General features: G+C 40.6%; 1 protein-coding gene across 2 annotated transcripts in view; it reads right to left on the bottom strand.

Annotated features, from left to right (window-relative positions):
* Positions 1–2,941: 2,941 nt before the first annotated feature.
* Positions 2,942–16,657, bottom strand: part of Ppp3r1 (protein phosphatase 3 regulatory subunit B, alpha) — a 49,263-nt gene continuing 35,547 nt past the window's right edge. For both annotated transcript variants that reach the window (XM_040733242.1, XM_040733243.1), the window contains exons 3-6: positions 11,809–11,985; positions 10,879–10,938; positions 10,300–10,484; positions 2,942–5,041 (exon numbers count right to left, since the gene is read on the bottom strand). In XM_040733242.1, coding sequence (XP_040589176.1) covers positions 4,994–5,041; positions 10,300–10,484; positions 10,879–10,938; positions 11,809–11,985 — 470 coding nt within the window. In that variant the 3' untranslated portion in view covers positions 2,942–4,993. The remainder of the gene's footprint in view (positions 5,042–10,299; positions 10,485–10,878; positions 10,939–11,808; positions 11,986–16,657) is intronic.

The raw sequence follows: 16,657 nt of genomic DNA, 5'->3' as shown, positions 1-16,657 counted from the left end.
AGCTAGTCCAAGCTGGCCTCCAACATGCCCCGCTAGCCTAAAACTTGCAACAGTCTGCTACCTCAACCTACCATGTGCCAGGGTTACAAATGTGTGCTATCATGACCTGCTTAGTAGTAGTTTTGTTAAGTTTAGGTTCCCTCTTATCAGTGGGAATTTCTAACTATCCTGGCTGCTTTGTACCTTGGGCATGATGTCTAGCAACAGGAAATCGCTGGAGTGTTCCACCAAAGGAGAGAATGCTCAATATTATCAAACCTCATTAAAAGGAAGAATATGTTGGGAATTCTGTATTCTGGAACCTATAGAGCATTTAGGAGGTACAGATCCACTGTCACTCTGCCCAGCGAGGGGATTAAAAATGGGATGGCAGCTACCATATGCCTTTCTGAGAAATCACGTCTATGGTTTTAGTGCTTTTTACAAGTATCTAAAGTGATCCATGACCAGATAACAGTCAGTGTTTGGAGTTTAAGAAATTGAAGCAGAGTTAAGAACATAATTCTTGCCTGAGAAAGTTTGAGATTCTATGTTAAAGTACAATGCTTGCATTTTTTCCTTCCAAGTACTACTCTGCATTCAAAAGGGAAATAATGCTAGAGAGTAAGAGAAAGAATGAGCAAGAAGGAGCTACGGTTCAATTTGGGGATTCTTATGCATTCCACAAGATTTGGGCTTGTGCCTGCCTAGCACTAGTGATAGGGATGAAGGTTAATGATTATTGAGCATGTGGGAACAGACTCAGGTGTACTATTCCAAGAGCCAGGTTATGACTGGAGCAACACACTTGTTACATTATAGCCAATCTGAAATGCAAAGGACCAGTCATGTGCAAAGTACTTGTCTTGGGAAAGCACTGCTTATTTGGCCAAAGAAACCACAATCTCCAGGAGCTTAAAGAACTCAAGCCATTTGGATTGGTTAGCTGACAGGGACCAGGGACGGGAAAGGCGGCAAGAGGTCTCTCTCAGCAGCTCTACAGCAATGTGAATCTGGAATGTGGGGGAGTTTTGAAGACTTAACGATGAATATCTCAAGACATGAGCTTGAACACCATTTTCTTTGTACACCCTGAGAACTATCCAGAAACTACCATCTTGTTTACACCATTCTAAAACATTCTACACATTACAAAAATTCTTTTTGAGAGCTAAAGAGGTGGCTCAGCAGTTACTGCTCTTCCAGAGGGCCCAGGTTCAATTCCCAGTACTCACATAGCAGCTCATGCCTGTCTATAACTCCAGTTTCAGGGACCATAGCAAAACACCAATGCACATAAAAAATATATAAAGCTTTCCATGTTAACCATTGTATTATAAATACAACTTAGTAACTAATGTGAAACCATCACATTGTTCTGTCTTCTTAACCTCTGTACAATTTTTTGACATTAATTCCATTTCCTGTTGTCTTAGGCACAAACCACTTTGCATTTGTCTCTAGGAATTTTATTATCCCATTAATATAAAAGTGGAGCTTTTCACATAACCGGACTTATCCATGTTAAAGAATGTGTTGGGATTTTCTTTCGTGTTAATACCTCCACAATACTTGGACTGCTTTCAGCCTTTAGCTGTTGAATCCCTGTGCCTTCACTAGTAACAAAGGTGGTAGCCAATACTCTGATACCATTTTTCTTTCCTTTGGGGGGCAAGGAAGAACAGTAATAACAGCCTAATGCTTGTGAAGTGGATCTCACTGTGACTTGCATTTCCTTAATGACAGTGATAATGAGCATCTTTTCCTGTGCTTAGTGGCCATCTGTGTATCTCCACTCCTTTATCCATATTTTAATGAGGTATTTCATTGCTGTTGTGTAAACCTTCAGGTTTGATTATTAATCCCTTTTTCCCTACATGGTTACAAGTATTTTCTACTTTTTAAAGAGTTTCCATTTCATTCTGAATAGGCATTTTCTTTTAGGATCCTCTGTAGGAGCCCACAATTCAATGTGCACAATCTTGAAACCTGTGATTACATAGTATGTATGTTCTGGGTATAAATATACCCAACATCTCACAACTCATTTGGGCAAGCAATACCTGCCATGAGTATCTCAACCCTATTACAGTGCTGAACACACAAGAATTCTGCAGTAGTCTCAAAACTATGACAGGCAAGGTGGTGCAGGCTAGTGCAGGCTTTTAATCCATCCGAGCACTGGGGAGGCAGAAGCAAGGGATCTCTTGAGTTCTAGTCCAGTTTGGTATACACAGAGAATTTCCATCTAGAAAAACAAATCTTTAAAACAGTGACATTAATAAATTTGTAACCTGGGTGGTGATACATGTCTGCAATCCCAGTACTCTGAAGCTGAGGCAAGAAGATTACAAAAAGTCAAGACTAGCTTGGTTGAGGGAGAGCTTATGAAGAAAAATGAATGAATTACAATCTGTAATATCCAAGAGTCACATACCAGTTCATTTCCTCAATGATCAAACACTGAAACCCAGGTGATATTGTGCAACTGAAGTGTCTGCTAAACAAGTAAATACGACTGTGTAGAGAATTCCTTTTTATTCTATCGCCAGGGAAGACAAACCATGCTCGGAAGACGCTACTGAATAAAAGGAAAGACTGAGTAAAGGAGACCCGAGAGTATTTCCATTTTCTAACAGGGCAGTCAGAAAAGCCCCTTTTGACCCAGCACACACACAGGTGAACCAAGTATTAAAGGCGTTACTTACTGAGTATGGCGCTGGCATACAGGTGTGAGACAAAAGCAAACCAAATCCCAAAGGCACTGTAGTAGTCCCAGGTCAGGGGAGTGAGTGGCCAAAAAGGGTAAGTGGAGTCACAGGACTCTGTAACATCAGCTTTTTTGTTTGTTCCAAACAACTGTAGCTTATGATTCAAAACAAGTTTATCAAAATTTGTAAACCCTAAAGCATGGACAGGACTATAACTGTGGTAGTACAACAAAAATGACAATGCATCCAAGCAAGTTTCAAATATTTTATTTTCTTACTCATACAGTATGAAGTTCTCTAAAGATTTCACAACATGACATGTATCATGCAGAAGAAAATTTAAACATTCAACATAAACCATGCCCTCCCCGCCTCCCTCACACAAACTAAAAAAGAAAATCCCCATTCCCCAGTAAGGAAATAGTTCGCACTATTTTTTTTTTTCCCACAACGCCAGCCAAGATATGCACAAGCAAGAGATATAGAAAGCATTTGCTAAAATATTTGTAACAAATAATTATGTACAAAAAAATTCACAAAAGACTAGTTCCCTCTTGAAGCAGAGCACATGGCAGTTGACACTGGAACAGATCAAACCACGGGCTGCGATTGTAAGCCACGTACTGACCCAGAGGAAGAAAGTACTTACATGTAGTGGAGAGTTTCATTTTGAATATTAACATTTCCAAAGTTTGGCAACATCATCTTTTAAAATTATGCAAATTATGTAAACAAGAGGTACATTTTAAATTGATCTACATGCAAAACTCCATGTCATGCAAAGACACCAAGCACCGGGATTTTTCTCTCACAGACAGAGCCCATGGTGTGCAGCACTCAGTTGAAGGAACAGCGGTGGCAGGCAGGTGTGCTCAATTTAATATTCTCTCACCTTGATTCAACCCACCCTTTACCATTCATGATTATAAAACCAATCATAATAGAAAAATCTATGTAGGGAAGACTATCATATAAAACTAACCAGAATGTTTTGCTTCCAGCCAATAGTACCTTTGCAGAAAAGGGAGGGGATAATGTGAAGCAGTAGAACATACTTTTATGTCACACAAATTTATTAAGTCATTATCCATATCACTAACCATGTGGGCAAAACAACAAAAATCCATCATGTGCTATCTTGCCTTCTGGCAAAGAAACTTGAAAAGTATAAATATGGACAAAATCTGCTCTCCTATGCATATTCGATTAGCATGATTTTTCCCATTTTAATCAAACAGGATTTTACATAAATATGTGCTCATTAAAGTATCGATAGTTCTTTAGATGAACTGATACGTCTTTTGAAATGCAGAAGGGAAATTCATGGTTCACACACAGTAGTAACAAAGTATTTAATTGTGTATAATGAAGCAAGGATATTCTAAGCCATTACACGATTACTTTGGGTTTTCTTCACTAAATAATATATTTAAAAAGTCATGACTGCCTCAGAAAACTCCTGACTGTTATAAAAATCACAACTGCTAATGACATTTACTCAGGGACACTTAATAAAAATGACAGCGACTATGAAGTATCAGCCGGAAGCAGCCGTAGCATATGCAGTTCTTCTATGGACTCAAGAACCCATTCTTGGCAACAGCATTGAACTAGACCTCCAACAGATATGGAGTAAATGCCGCTCAGCAATAAGACACGGTCCCTGGAAATATATTCAGAGATATAAATAAAGTTACAGACTCGTTACAAAAAATGTAATTAAGGTAAATAATAGGGCATTAACAAATGCTTTATCAATCTCTCAAAGGAGAAAGCACAGAGAAGAAATAGCTGGCCTAATACCTGGTGCAAATTGTACAATCTTCTATCTACATATAAAACTGTGTGAAATAAAAGTAAGGATGTTTTATGTTCTGCTTGGCACTTTTGTACTCTAACATTTTGTTTCTGAATCAAGTATATTAAATTAAAGCCAACCTACTAAATATATAGAAAGCTACATATATCTATATATAAATATTTACATATGTATATATAGATACTTTCTTGTTATAAAAGATGAAGAAAAATAAATTAAAAAGCCAACCCCTTCCCTTTCTCCACCATACTGATATGCTCTTTTCCTGTTGCTGTCCTTCAAACCTTAAAGTGCTACACGGAGTTATTGAGAGAGTAGGAGTTCAATAACACTTAGTTGGCTTCATGAGGCTCATGTTGGAAAATGTGGCTTCACAGAGAAAAATACTTCCATTTAAATACACAGAGAGCATTGCTGGACGTCTTGAGCAGATCTTCAGAGATGGAGAAGAAAGCAAAAGTGTTGGGTGGTATTCTTCAAAGAGTCACACATCTACCACCATCTTTTTGTGGATATCTAGGCCACCTACAACCTGCAACAGACAGAAACAAGTTTTTAATAAGAAAATTTCTGCCCTGGATTTTTTTGTCAACTTAACTCAGCTTACAGTCATCTATAAAGAGGAACCTTAACTGAGAAAATGCCTCCATCAGACTGCCTACTGATTGGCCAGTCTGTGGGGCACTTTCTTGATTAATAATTGATGTGGGAGGGCCTGGCCCATTGTGAATGGTGCTATCCCTGGGCAGGTGGGTACTGGTTAGTTTTGCAAACCATGGCAAAGAAGACAGTAAGCAGATGGCTTCTACATCAATTCCTGCCCTGATTTCCCTTCATGGTGGATTACAACTGTACGCTTTTGGTTGCTTTTGATCATAGTGTTTTTATCACAGCCAACACAAAGCAAACCAGGACACCATCTCACCACAAAGTATAAACTTAAAAATGTACATTTTCTGCTTTTAGAAACTGGATTAAAGGGAGAAGGGGTGGCTAGAGTTCCCCCAGTTAAATTTTCACACCTCTTCTTACATAGCAAAACACACGTGCACATTTACACCATATGGTATATACACTATGGTCCCTAACTCCCACAAGGCATCCCATGCTAGCACTGGGATCAGAGATGCTGGCATATTATTTAGGTGCTGGGATTTGAATGGAAACTCTCGTACTTGAGAGAGAGAGACACTTTACCCATTCATTTCTGACTTACATTACAGCGCAACATCCTCCAGCAGTTTCAGAGGAAAGATGGACTTGAAAGCATCTTTACTTTTACTGTTTTGGGTTAAGCCATATTCTTCACCCCCAAAACTGTGCTGTCTAGTTTTCTCTGACTGAGAAATTCATTGTCATTGTGACCGTATGAGGGCCCTCAATGATGCCTCTGCCCTACTAGTCCAGGTCTTGTTAACCTGCGTCTGATTTCCATGCTCTAACGCTTTAACTTACTATGCTATTACTCTCTGAATCATTCCAGAAAATGTACGACCTTTGGTTATGATGTTTCTACTTACTTTTGTTTTTTTTTTTTTTTTTCTGTTTCTTTCTGGGACCACTATCTTTTAATTATTACCCAGGTTTCTTGTTTTCAGGATTCAATGTATCACTGAGGACTGATTTTTATTTCACTCCTTAGCTGTGTTCTTGGGTTTAGTGGCCATTATTCCAAACCCTTTGTATAGGTCTGTATTCATTTCTATGTTCCATAGTAGAGGTTTTCTTCCCATGTTTGAGGCTCTGAGCCTCTGTGTACATGAGGGCTGGTGACTGAGAAAAATTAGTGACAGAGTCAAGCCCATTTCTCTCATGGATAAGACATCCTGTCCACTCCCTATCCCCACTACTCCTTCCTACCATCTGCCTGGAGGATCTGACTGGATGTCAGGGCAGGTTCCAGAAGACTGTAATATGTTAATGTACAATATGCTTATCTTCACTTGAGTACAGACAACAAAGCAGCTGTTGGAGAGATGAGCTCAGCCCAACTGAAGTGTTCTTTGCTCCTCAGAAGCAACTACCTACAAGACTGTTACCCCAGATTAGCTCACAGAAGTTGATGCAACTGGTACAGTGGGCCAGGCTCCATTTCAAGGTGGAAGAACTGGTCGGCGTCATCTATGTGTTACTGGTTTTTGAGGCTTCAAAGATGCAAGACTGAGGAACTATAGCATAGAAAAGTTAGAGTCCCCACTGATACCTTGAGAATTTATTGCCTGAAGTCCTGAAGGGGAAGCCTAGATTTCAATAGACACTCCAGAATGTTAGGTGCCAGGACTGTGGAAGTTTTGTCAAGAAAGGCTGATGGGGAAGTCCTGTGTATATGTCAATAAAGCACTGTTGGCCAATAGGAAAGCAAGATAGGTGGGACTAGGAGTCAAGGAGGATTCTTGGTAATAGAGGCAGAGTCAGCCATGATGTAGCTGCTATAGGGTAAGAGGTCTGGACCCTTTTCTCCGGTAAGAGAAATACTTAGATTAACAATTTTGGGTTAAATACTTAAGTCAGAGATATCCAGTAAGAAACCAAGCAAACAGCCAACAGTTTCATAATTAATACAGTGTCCTGTGTGTTATTTGGGGACTGCAACGCAGCAGATCCCAGGCGGCTAGTGGGGGGGAGGGGACCAAAGTGGCTGGCAAGGAAAATACTACACTCTACAGAGGGCTGTAGGGATGGAATGAAGGTGGCCCAAGAGGAGAGCTATTTGTGCTGCACATGGACAGTACCATCCCTGGGCAGATGGGCCTGGGTTGTCTAAGACAGGGAGCTGAAAAGAAGGGTGAAAACAAGTTAATAAGCAGTGGACTCCCCTCCCCAAGAACCTCAGCTTGAGATCCTGTCTTGGCTTCTTTGCTCATTATCCAAACTAAAAACCCTCAAGAAAGAATCTCGACTAAGGCTACACCTTCATCACACTGGCCACCCGTGGCGTACTCTCTTGATTCCCACTGCTGTTGGAGGGGCCCGGCTCACTGCGAGCAGCGTGCCATCCCTATCCGCAGCAGATGGTTCTGGCTGTATACAAAAGCAAGCTGAGCAAGTCCTGAGGAAACACCAGGAACAGTGCTCTTCCATGGCCTCTGCTTAAGTTCCTGCCCTGGATTCCTTTAACGATGGGCTAGTGTGGAAGTGTGAAGTAAGTCCTTTCTTGTTCTACCTGGTTCAGTTTGGTGTTTTATCACAGAAGAAACCTAACTAAAACTAGACCTACCTCCATCAGTGATTAACTAACTTTTCCTCCCCAAGATGCTTTTGGTCAACAACAGGAAGCAAGCTAGAAGACTGCGCCAGCTTGGAAGAGGATGGTGGGTTCTGGTTCTTACAGAAACCCTCTAAGACGGATCTTCTCACAAAGGCCTACAGTGTTGTAGTCACCCAGCCCTGTCTGTCTGTCTTTCTGACACATGAACACATTTTAGATTATAACATGGTCATGAATTTATGAGAACAGGGTGGAAGGTTGTGACTTTACAATAATGTGTTTGGGTGTCAAGCTGACAACCGGTGAAGCTGTACTATTAGCCTAAGACGGGCTTCTTGGCGTGCCTCTGGGAGACTACCTTGATAGCACAAATGGAGTGAGAAGACCCCCCCCCCCACCGTGGGGAGACCTTCCCTGGCTTGGATCCTAGCCTATAAGTGCAAAGAGAAGCTCAGCAGAAGCTGCATCCATCATCATCCTCTTCTGAACTGTGGTGACATGTAACCAGGTGCTCTGACATCACGTGCCCTGCCTTCCCCGCTGAACTGTGAGCCAGAGTAAATCCTACTCTTTGGTTACTTCTGTTAATCTCTGATGCCAACAAAAAAGGCTATTATGTATATATTACAAATATTTTAAGACCAAGGTGCACTTTTAGGAAACTTAGCTTTAAACACAAGATTTTATTCCATTTTAGACTGTATTGGTTAGGTTTTTATCAATCTGACACAAGAGGAACTTCAACTGAGAAAATGTGAGCCTATGGGCAAGACTGTGGGTGTTTTCTTGACTGATAAGTAATATGAAAGAGTCCAGTCCACTGTGAGTTGTGAAACTATCATACTGGCATGTTTGTTGAATAATTTATATTTGTCTCTGTGTCTGTGTGTGTCCCCCCACCCCAGGAAGGTCAAAGGACAGCTTGAGAGGGTTGGTTCTCCCCTCACAACAAATAGGTCACCAAGAGATGAGGTCAACAGCATGCCTGTCAGCCAGCAGCACCTTTACCCACTGAGTCACTGATACACCCCTTATGGGATTTAAATTTAAAACTGGAGTGGACCTTCCCAGGTAAGTACCTACCAATAACTAAGTTCTCAAAAATGTATTTCTTTGTCTTTACTCTAGAAGCTTCTATACAATCTACCTTTAGTTTATAATTAAAAACACGGTGTGCTAAGGACAGTGGTATAGAAGACAAGCTGCAGGAAAGCTAAGTCACACCAAATCCTTGCATATAGTAACAAAGGTTCTGCCTCCACTTAAGTTTCCCGTACCTCACAGTAACCGGGACACTACTCCACACAAAACCTTTGTGCCAGAACGGAAGAAGCGCTCGTTCATCAACAGCTTGGAAGAGGAAGGCATAAACCACTGGGAATTTCGGAGCACCCAAGCTGAGGATGACACAAGCGTTGCAGGCTAAAATTCACGAACAAAGGACTGTTTTTCAACTGAAGAATAAATATATAATTTATTCTTATCTTATGTTCATTAGTGTTTTGCCTGTACAGACAGGAGTGAGCTACCATGTGGGTGCTGGGAATTGAACCTGGGTCCTCTGGAAGCTCAGTGGTGCTTTTTTTAACTGCTGAGTCATCACTTTATAGTTTCATCACCACAGCATTTTCAAACATGTTGTTGTTGCTGTTACTTATAATACCTGGGGTCACGTGCATGGTGGTAGGCAAGTGCTCAACAAATGAACTTTATTCTGAGCTCAATGGGTTACTTTTAAAAAACCTTAAAAATTTACTGATGACATGAGGAAAGGCTGTGGGTGTGTGTGTGTGTGTGTGTGTGTGTATCCAAGACATCGTTTCTCCACACAGCCTTGCCTGTTCTAGGGTGTGTGTGTGTGTGTGTGTATCCAAGACATCGTTTCTCCACACAGCCTTGCCTCTTCTAGGGTGTGTGTGTGTGTGTGTGTGTGTGTGTGTATCCAAGACATCGTTTCTCCACACAGCCTTGCCTGTTCTAGAAATCATTCTGTGGTCTAGTGTGTGTGTGTGTGTGTGTGTGTGTGTGTGTGTGTGTGTGTGTGTGTGTGTGTGTGTGTGTGTGTGTGTGTGTGTGTGTGTATCCAAGACATCGTTTCTCCACACAGCCTTGCCTGTTCTAGAAATCATTCTGTGGTCTAGGGTGTGTGTGTGTGTGTGTGTGTGTGTGTGTGTGTGTGTGTGTGTGTGTGTGTGTGTGTGTGTGTGTGTGTGTGTGTGTGTGTATCCAAGACATCGTTTCTCCACACAGCCTTGCCTGTTCTAGAAATCATTCTGTGGACCAGGCTGGATTCACACTCACAGAGAACCACCCCTCTCTGCTTCCCAAGTACTGAGATTAAAGGTGCCTGCCACCATGGCCAGGCTGGTAGCATGCATTTGTAATCCCAGCACTGGTGAGAAGACAGGAGGTCCCTGGGGCTTGCTGGCCAGCTGGCCTCGCAGAAACAGTGAGCTTCAGCTTCAGTGGGAGAGGAGGTCTCAAGACAAGGTCAGCACATGAGGCAGACACTCGGTGCTGGCCTCCAGCCTCCACATACACATCCATGCACACTTAACAGAAGAACCGGCCTTTGCACTTACAGCACAGAATTCCTCAAAGGATATTCTCCCATCTCCATCCTTATCTGCATTTATTATGGTTTTGTCTACAATCTGCTGTAACTGTGTATCTTTCAGATTGTTCCCCACCATCATCTTCAACACCTGGAAGAGTTCCCCGTTGGAAATATAGCCATCTTTATCCATGTCATAGATACGGAAAGCAACTAAAAAAAAAAGGGGGGGGGATAAATGCAATTAAGGCAAACACAAATACTTTAAATGAAAAGCAACATTGCCAAATATCTAGAACTGACTATGAAAATGACACTTTTTAAAACTCAGAAGCTACATACATAGTTTGACTTATCATTAACTGATTAGAGGGTTGAGCTATGGAGTGTAGACTACCCAGACAAAATAACCAATACAACCTACAGCAGGGTTATGCCTGTTCTCAGCTATATCACTAAAAACAGCACATTATTCAAATATATTAGCTGCAAACATCATAAGTGCATTTCTTCAGAATGTAAAACTTCTATGACTAAGAAGTAAGTCTTAAAATATTTTTAGAAGTCTAAAATGTAACAGAGTAGCAGTTTAAGGGAAAATACTTACACCTCAACTTCTGTTCCTTATCACCTTTGACACTGAACTGAGAGACTCCTTCAATGAATTCTAAATAAAAGGTGAAAAAGTTTACAAATCACAACTTTAAACTTTTATAAAGAAAAGCATCATTCAAAGGGTTATTTCTTGTAAAAGCAATGCTGAACAGAGACCATCTTAAAAACAAAACAACAAAAAAAACCAGTAGTGCCAAAAATCAACATCAATTTTAAAGCCTCCAAACACAAGGAGATTTCATTTTAATCATTTGAACTTTTAAATTTTGAGTTCCCAAGATTAATCAATTTGAATTATGTGTTAAGACACATGAGTTTAGTCAGTTTTCTTCAAACCATGACAAAGAAAAGACTGTGTACATTGTTTCATCCAAACAAAAAGCACTTAGGTTTCCATTCCAAAACATGCAAATTCACTGTTGGAAAATTCTAGAAAATAACTCACTATCTGGTAAACAATGATTCATAAGCAAACAAAACAAGAACAGTGAATATACTAGTTAAATGTATATTTAAAAGTATAAGATCAAATGTAAAATGATATCAATATATTTGCACAAAAGACTCCTCGGTGTTGGGCTGAAATAAAACAGGCATGGCTACCAAAACTGACCAGTACAGGTCTCATTCTTAAAAAGGCAAGCAAAAGGAAAAATACAGCTTTTAATATTGTTTATTAAGCTGTCCTTGAGTGAAAATGACTTTCTTCAAACAGGAACTATTAAATGTCCCTTTTTGTGGCAGATTATTACACTCTATGAAGCAAAAAGTAAAGGATAATTAAGCCTATGTAGCAGATTTTCAAGTTTTAGCATAAACTTTAATTATAAAATTACCAATACTAGATACTCTTAAAAAATCTAGTTTCATTTTTGTGTAGGCTACACTGAGTAACTTTAAAACACAAAATGGCCTTCATTACCTTTGAAGTCTACTTCTCCGTTCCCATCTGTGTCGAATATGTCTATTACCCGCTGTACTAAAGGGTTCTGTTGTAACTCAGGCAGAGACATGAACTCTTCCACGCTCAAAGAACCAGAATTGTCCAAATCAAGCTTCTTGAATCTCTTTCCTAGCCTTTTGATTTCATCAGCATCAACTAAAAGCAAACCAAAAGCGAGTAAGATTTTAACTTCCAATTTGATCTAGGAAGCTGTAAGCACAAATGTTTTCACTTGGTTCCATTTCTGTTTGCTCCTGCCATAGCCTATGGTTGCTAAGCAGCCAGCTGAGAGTGACAATGCTTTCCCAGGCTGACCATGGAGGTCTATGATATAGGCTGAATTAATTTCTGCTCTGTACCATGGTACCTTATTTTCATTTTTAAAGTATAATTTACGTTTAATAACTGATGACTAAAATTTCCAAAGTTTTCCACCCATTTTACCCAGCAACATCCAGTTCCATGGGGGGGGGGGCGGGGCAAGGGAGGTATATGTGTTTCTTGAATATTCTTTCAGGTTTTTAAACACTTTCCAAGTATAAGCAACTAAAATATTGCTTTTACTTCTCCCATCAAAACTCGGTTTTCAGTACTTCTAAAGAAAAGCAGAAGGTAGAGAGATGGCCCCATACTTAAGAGCACTGCCTGCTGGCACTTCCAGAGGACCCAGGTTCAATTACCAGTACCCTCACAGTAGTTCACACCATCTGTAACTCCAGTTCTGGGATCTGATGCCCTGTGCTGGTCTCTGTGAGTACCAGTAACTTAAGTGGTGCTGAAACTTACATGTATCAAAAACATGCGTACACATACAATTTAGAAAAGAAAAGCAGGTGTCAAAGAGTCTTCTAAATATCTATGTTTATGACATATATACATGATACTCATTGCAGGAACTTAAAGTGTACATTTAAAATACAACATTAAAATGGGCACTGCAAAAATTAGCTGTAGTACTAAAGACCACAACACAGTCACAGGATGGCACTGATGTCTATCACAGTTCAAAAGGGGGAGAGGAATGTCCATAAAATGTGGAACTTTATGAATTTATGGAAATTTCTCCCAGTACAGATACTTTAAGACTTACAGATGGCATAAAATACCAACCAACCAACCCCTAGGAATGCACATAACACATCAAAATCTAGCAGACATCACAGATCGGCCTCGTCTACCATACAGACATCGACAGCTGAGCAAAATCACCAAACTCTCCAAGCTTGTTTTGTGATGAAGTGTGGAACACGTCATGTAATTTGTTAAATTATGTCTAAATCTCCTGCAACAGAGCACACTGCAGAACATGGTGCTCACCATGGGAGCTGGGAGTTAAAGCTTTTCACACTGCCCAGCATTCTTGGGGGAGGAGGGAGGGAAGGGAGGAAGGGAGGAAGGCAGGGAGAGAGGGAGAGAGGTAGAGAGGGAGAGGAAGAGGGAGAGAGAATATTTATGTCACACGTGTGTTTATATATGTCACTCATCTATAAAGGAAGACCAAAACTCTCATTTCGAAAGCGTGGCATCTGTCCCTAATTACCTAGTACAAAGCAGACTTGGAAGGCAAAGCCATGAATAGTGCTTAGGAGTGGAGGACAAAAAGGAAAAAAAAGTATTTGAAGTCAAGATCAGAGAACACAAACTTCAAAAGAAGGAAAAGTAGGTCTCTTAATGCACTGCTCAAGGGAGCGTGGCTGCCATCCCGAAAGAAGCGGGCATCCAAGCACTGCACCCCCCCCGCACTGTCTGCAGTGGATTAGGTGTGCTGCAAGGTAACACATCAGACAGGATCTCACTTTCTGAAATGCCGGCTTTCACCATCTACCACCCATGCAGACAGCTCTAAAACAGCTCAAGCTCATCCTGTTACCACCATTCAGTATTTAGCAGTCACAGGTCAGTACTGTGCCTAAGTACTGAAGCATATATTTCCACATCTGATACTACCTTTCAAAGACTCCACTCCTCCTTTAAGAAAGAAAAAGAAACTTCAGTCTTTTATGCTCTTCACTGTTTCGACAAATAGTAAGCATGTGATTTTTCTACTTTTTTAAAGGAAAGCTATGAAGAGATTATTTTTTCTTTCAAAACAAAAGGATTTTTTCTGTAGCCTTGGTCGGCCTGGAACTTGCTATGCAGACTAGGCTATCCTTGAGCTCAGAGATCTGCTTGGCTCTGCCCCCTGGGTGCAGCTTATCTTTTCTTTACAGCTGAAAAAGGCTTACCTATTAAATTTAAACTATGTGAACTCTTGAAGTGACCTAAAGAAATGCCACGCATAGGCTGAAGAGTTCTTCAAAGGAACTTATCAAAATTTCATGATTATGTACTTTCAGTATGTTCCAAATACAGTCTAAATTATCCTAGACCTTGGCTTCCTTAATAACTTTAACCTCTGTACCTACTGACCTAACATCCTACTGACTATTAGGTTTGGGGTATACTAACTTAGCAGACCACTGGTTTCCAGTGACCCAAAAGCTAAGAATGTCAAAGGATCGCATCTGAACCTACAGCAAAAGTTTCTCTACTTCACTGTAACCTACCCAACACATCCTCATCAACATATTTGGTTAAATAATTAGTTTTATTGATAACTTTCATTCATTCTGCAGTTATCAAGAAAGAATTTAATGGTGACTGTGCTATTCAGTATAATTCACTTCTCTGTTCTTGAACTGCCATCTGTTGTATTTGTGTAGAGAATAGAGAATAAACTATATTCCCTCATTGAGTCAGAACTGTGATTTACATTGAGTGACTGTGCAATCCCACAGTAACTCAAAAGAGTCAGTCACTCATTAGTCAGCACCTAGTGCCATGCATGCACCCAGCACTCTGTGCTGCCTTCCCAGGTAAATGAGGAGTCAGTTCTTTCTGTGGCCTGGGCCTCCTCTTTGGCCAACATGGCATGTTATTCTAAGCCAGTTGTTAGACGACCCTCATTTCAGTGTTCGTCACACCTTTGTTTGTCATCTTTCTGTCTCTTCTCCTGCCACTCTTCTAGCTTAGCATTTGTCTGTCTCTTCTGCTTCCTGTGACGTGGCTACTTCTAGTATAGAAATTCTCTGAGCAACTGAGCATAGAAACATAAGGAGGAGAATGTCCTTTTCAGTCCTATAGGGTGCTGGTGTCAAGGGGAACTTCTTAGGACATTCAATGGCCTCAAAGTGAAGCCCTGAGGCAGCATACTTCCTACCTAAATTGGAAAAAATGTCCACATGTGCCAGAAGATACCCTTAAGGGTAATCGTTTAGATAATGGGTTGCTTTATGGCATCCCAACATTGTGAGATAAAACTTCTAGTATACCAAGGGAGGAACTAAATACCTCTGAGTGAGAGCAAGGAAACCACTCTTGTTAGCATCTCAGAAATATAATCCAAACAATCCCATCAGCTCACATAAACAGCTGTAATTTTTTAGTAAAGAAGGGGAAAAAAAGACTAAAATAGGAAACAAAGCTTCAGGAGAGGAAACATTTGCTGGGGCTTAGGAAAGCTCATTAGTAGCTTACTTTATATTTTATAGTTATTCTGCCTGGAAAGTTGCAAGTATTTGGGGGAAAGAGGGTTAGTTGATACTCTTGAAGGGTCTATTCATTTATTTCTTATATACTACAAATTCCTACTATAGGAAATCAAAAGATGAAAAATAGCCAATCTAATAGGAGTTTAAAAACAATCCAAGGAATGAAGAAAGTACTAGTTTAAAAGGAATTCAAGTGTTTAAGAGAATTATCAAACTTAAGGAGGAAAAGAAACATTAAGGAACAGGAGGTAAATCTTAGAGGCACTGCTGGAACTCAGAGTGAGTTCTAAGGACTCTAGCTTATTCAGCTCTCTTCTGTTCTCTGGCTTTGCCTCATCACTCTCTCCTCCCTGCTTTAGGAATCTCCAAGAAAAGAAAAAGTTCTGAATCAAAGAAGACACTGTTACATCCTCTTTGGCAAAACCTAATGGGAGGAGATCTGATACAACCTCTATTCCCTGGACAAAAACCCTGCTGGAAACTTCCTCAATTGGATCTGGACCCTGTGAGATTTGCTAATTAACTCCAGGCTTATCTGGCTTTCTTACTTAGAAATAAGAAATGTTCACTTGCAAGGACGGTTCCCTCTCTACTCATCAGTCTGACGCAAGAAAATTACCAGCCTAAGGGCACACCACACCATACCTGCTGATCTTATTTAGGTTAAGTTGTTCTCAGAGCACGCCAACTTTAAGATGAAGGTTGCGTAATGTGTTCTTAGTTTCTTGATATTCTCCTAATGCTGCTGATTTCACAAAATCCCATTTATCTACTAGTCTAGCTGTTAGCCTCCATGAGCGATTTGATATTTGTGTATTTATGTGTGGGAATACAACACAGTCTTTGCCTCTGTCTACTTGGTCATGTTTTCTTTTTCCTCGCCTCCTTTCACGGCTTCTAAGAAACTGGGTTGCCAATCCTATCCTAATCAAAGTACAGACACATAAGCTAATTATAAAAATAACTTGAGATTAAAGAAAAAATGCACGAGGGGCTTATGTAAGCAACAACAAGGTTTAGTTAAGACAGAACACACAGTTTTGGCTGGGCAAAATAACACATAACAGGCAATCTTGATTTCACTTTTGTTAGAACATGGGCCTGCCCCTAAAAGACAGTAATCACTTGCAGAAGGTCAAATCCCTCAGCCTGGGATCAGGCCACACCTCCCTGCAGCAACAACCCCCATTTATGGTCCTAACCAGGACCTAGCTCCTCCAGGCTCTGCTACTCCCCCTCTCCTGCATCTCAGTTTGTCTCTCTCTTCTCCTCCTCCTTCCCACTCCTTTCTTCTCTCC

This window comes from Mesocricetus auratus, unplaced genomic scaffold (genome assembly GCF_017639785.1).
Source record: "Mesocricetus auratus isolate SY011 unplaced genomic scaffold, BCM_Maur_2.0 Super-Scaffold_100029, whole genome shotgun sequence".
Lineage (NCBI taxonomy): Eukaryota > Metazoa > Chordata > Mammalia > Rodentia > Cricetidae > Mesocricetus > Mesocricetus auratus.
This window is presented reverse-complemented; position numbering and strand designations above follow the sequence as displayed.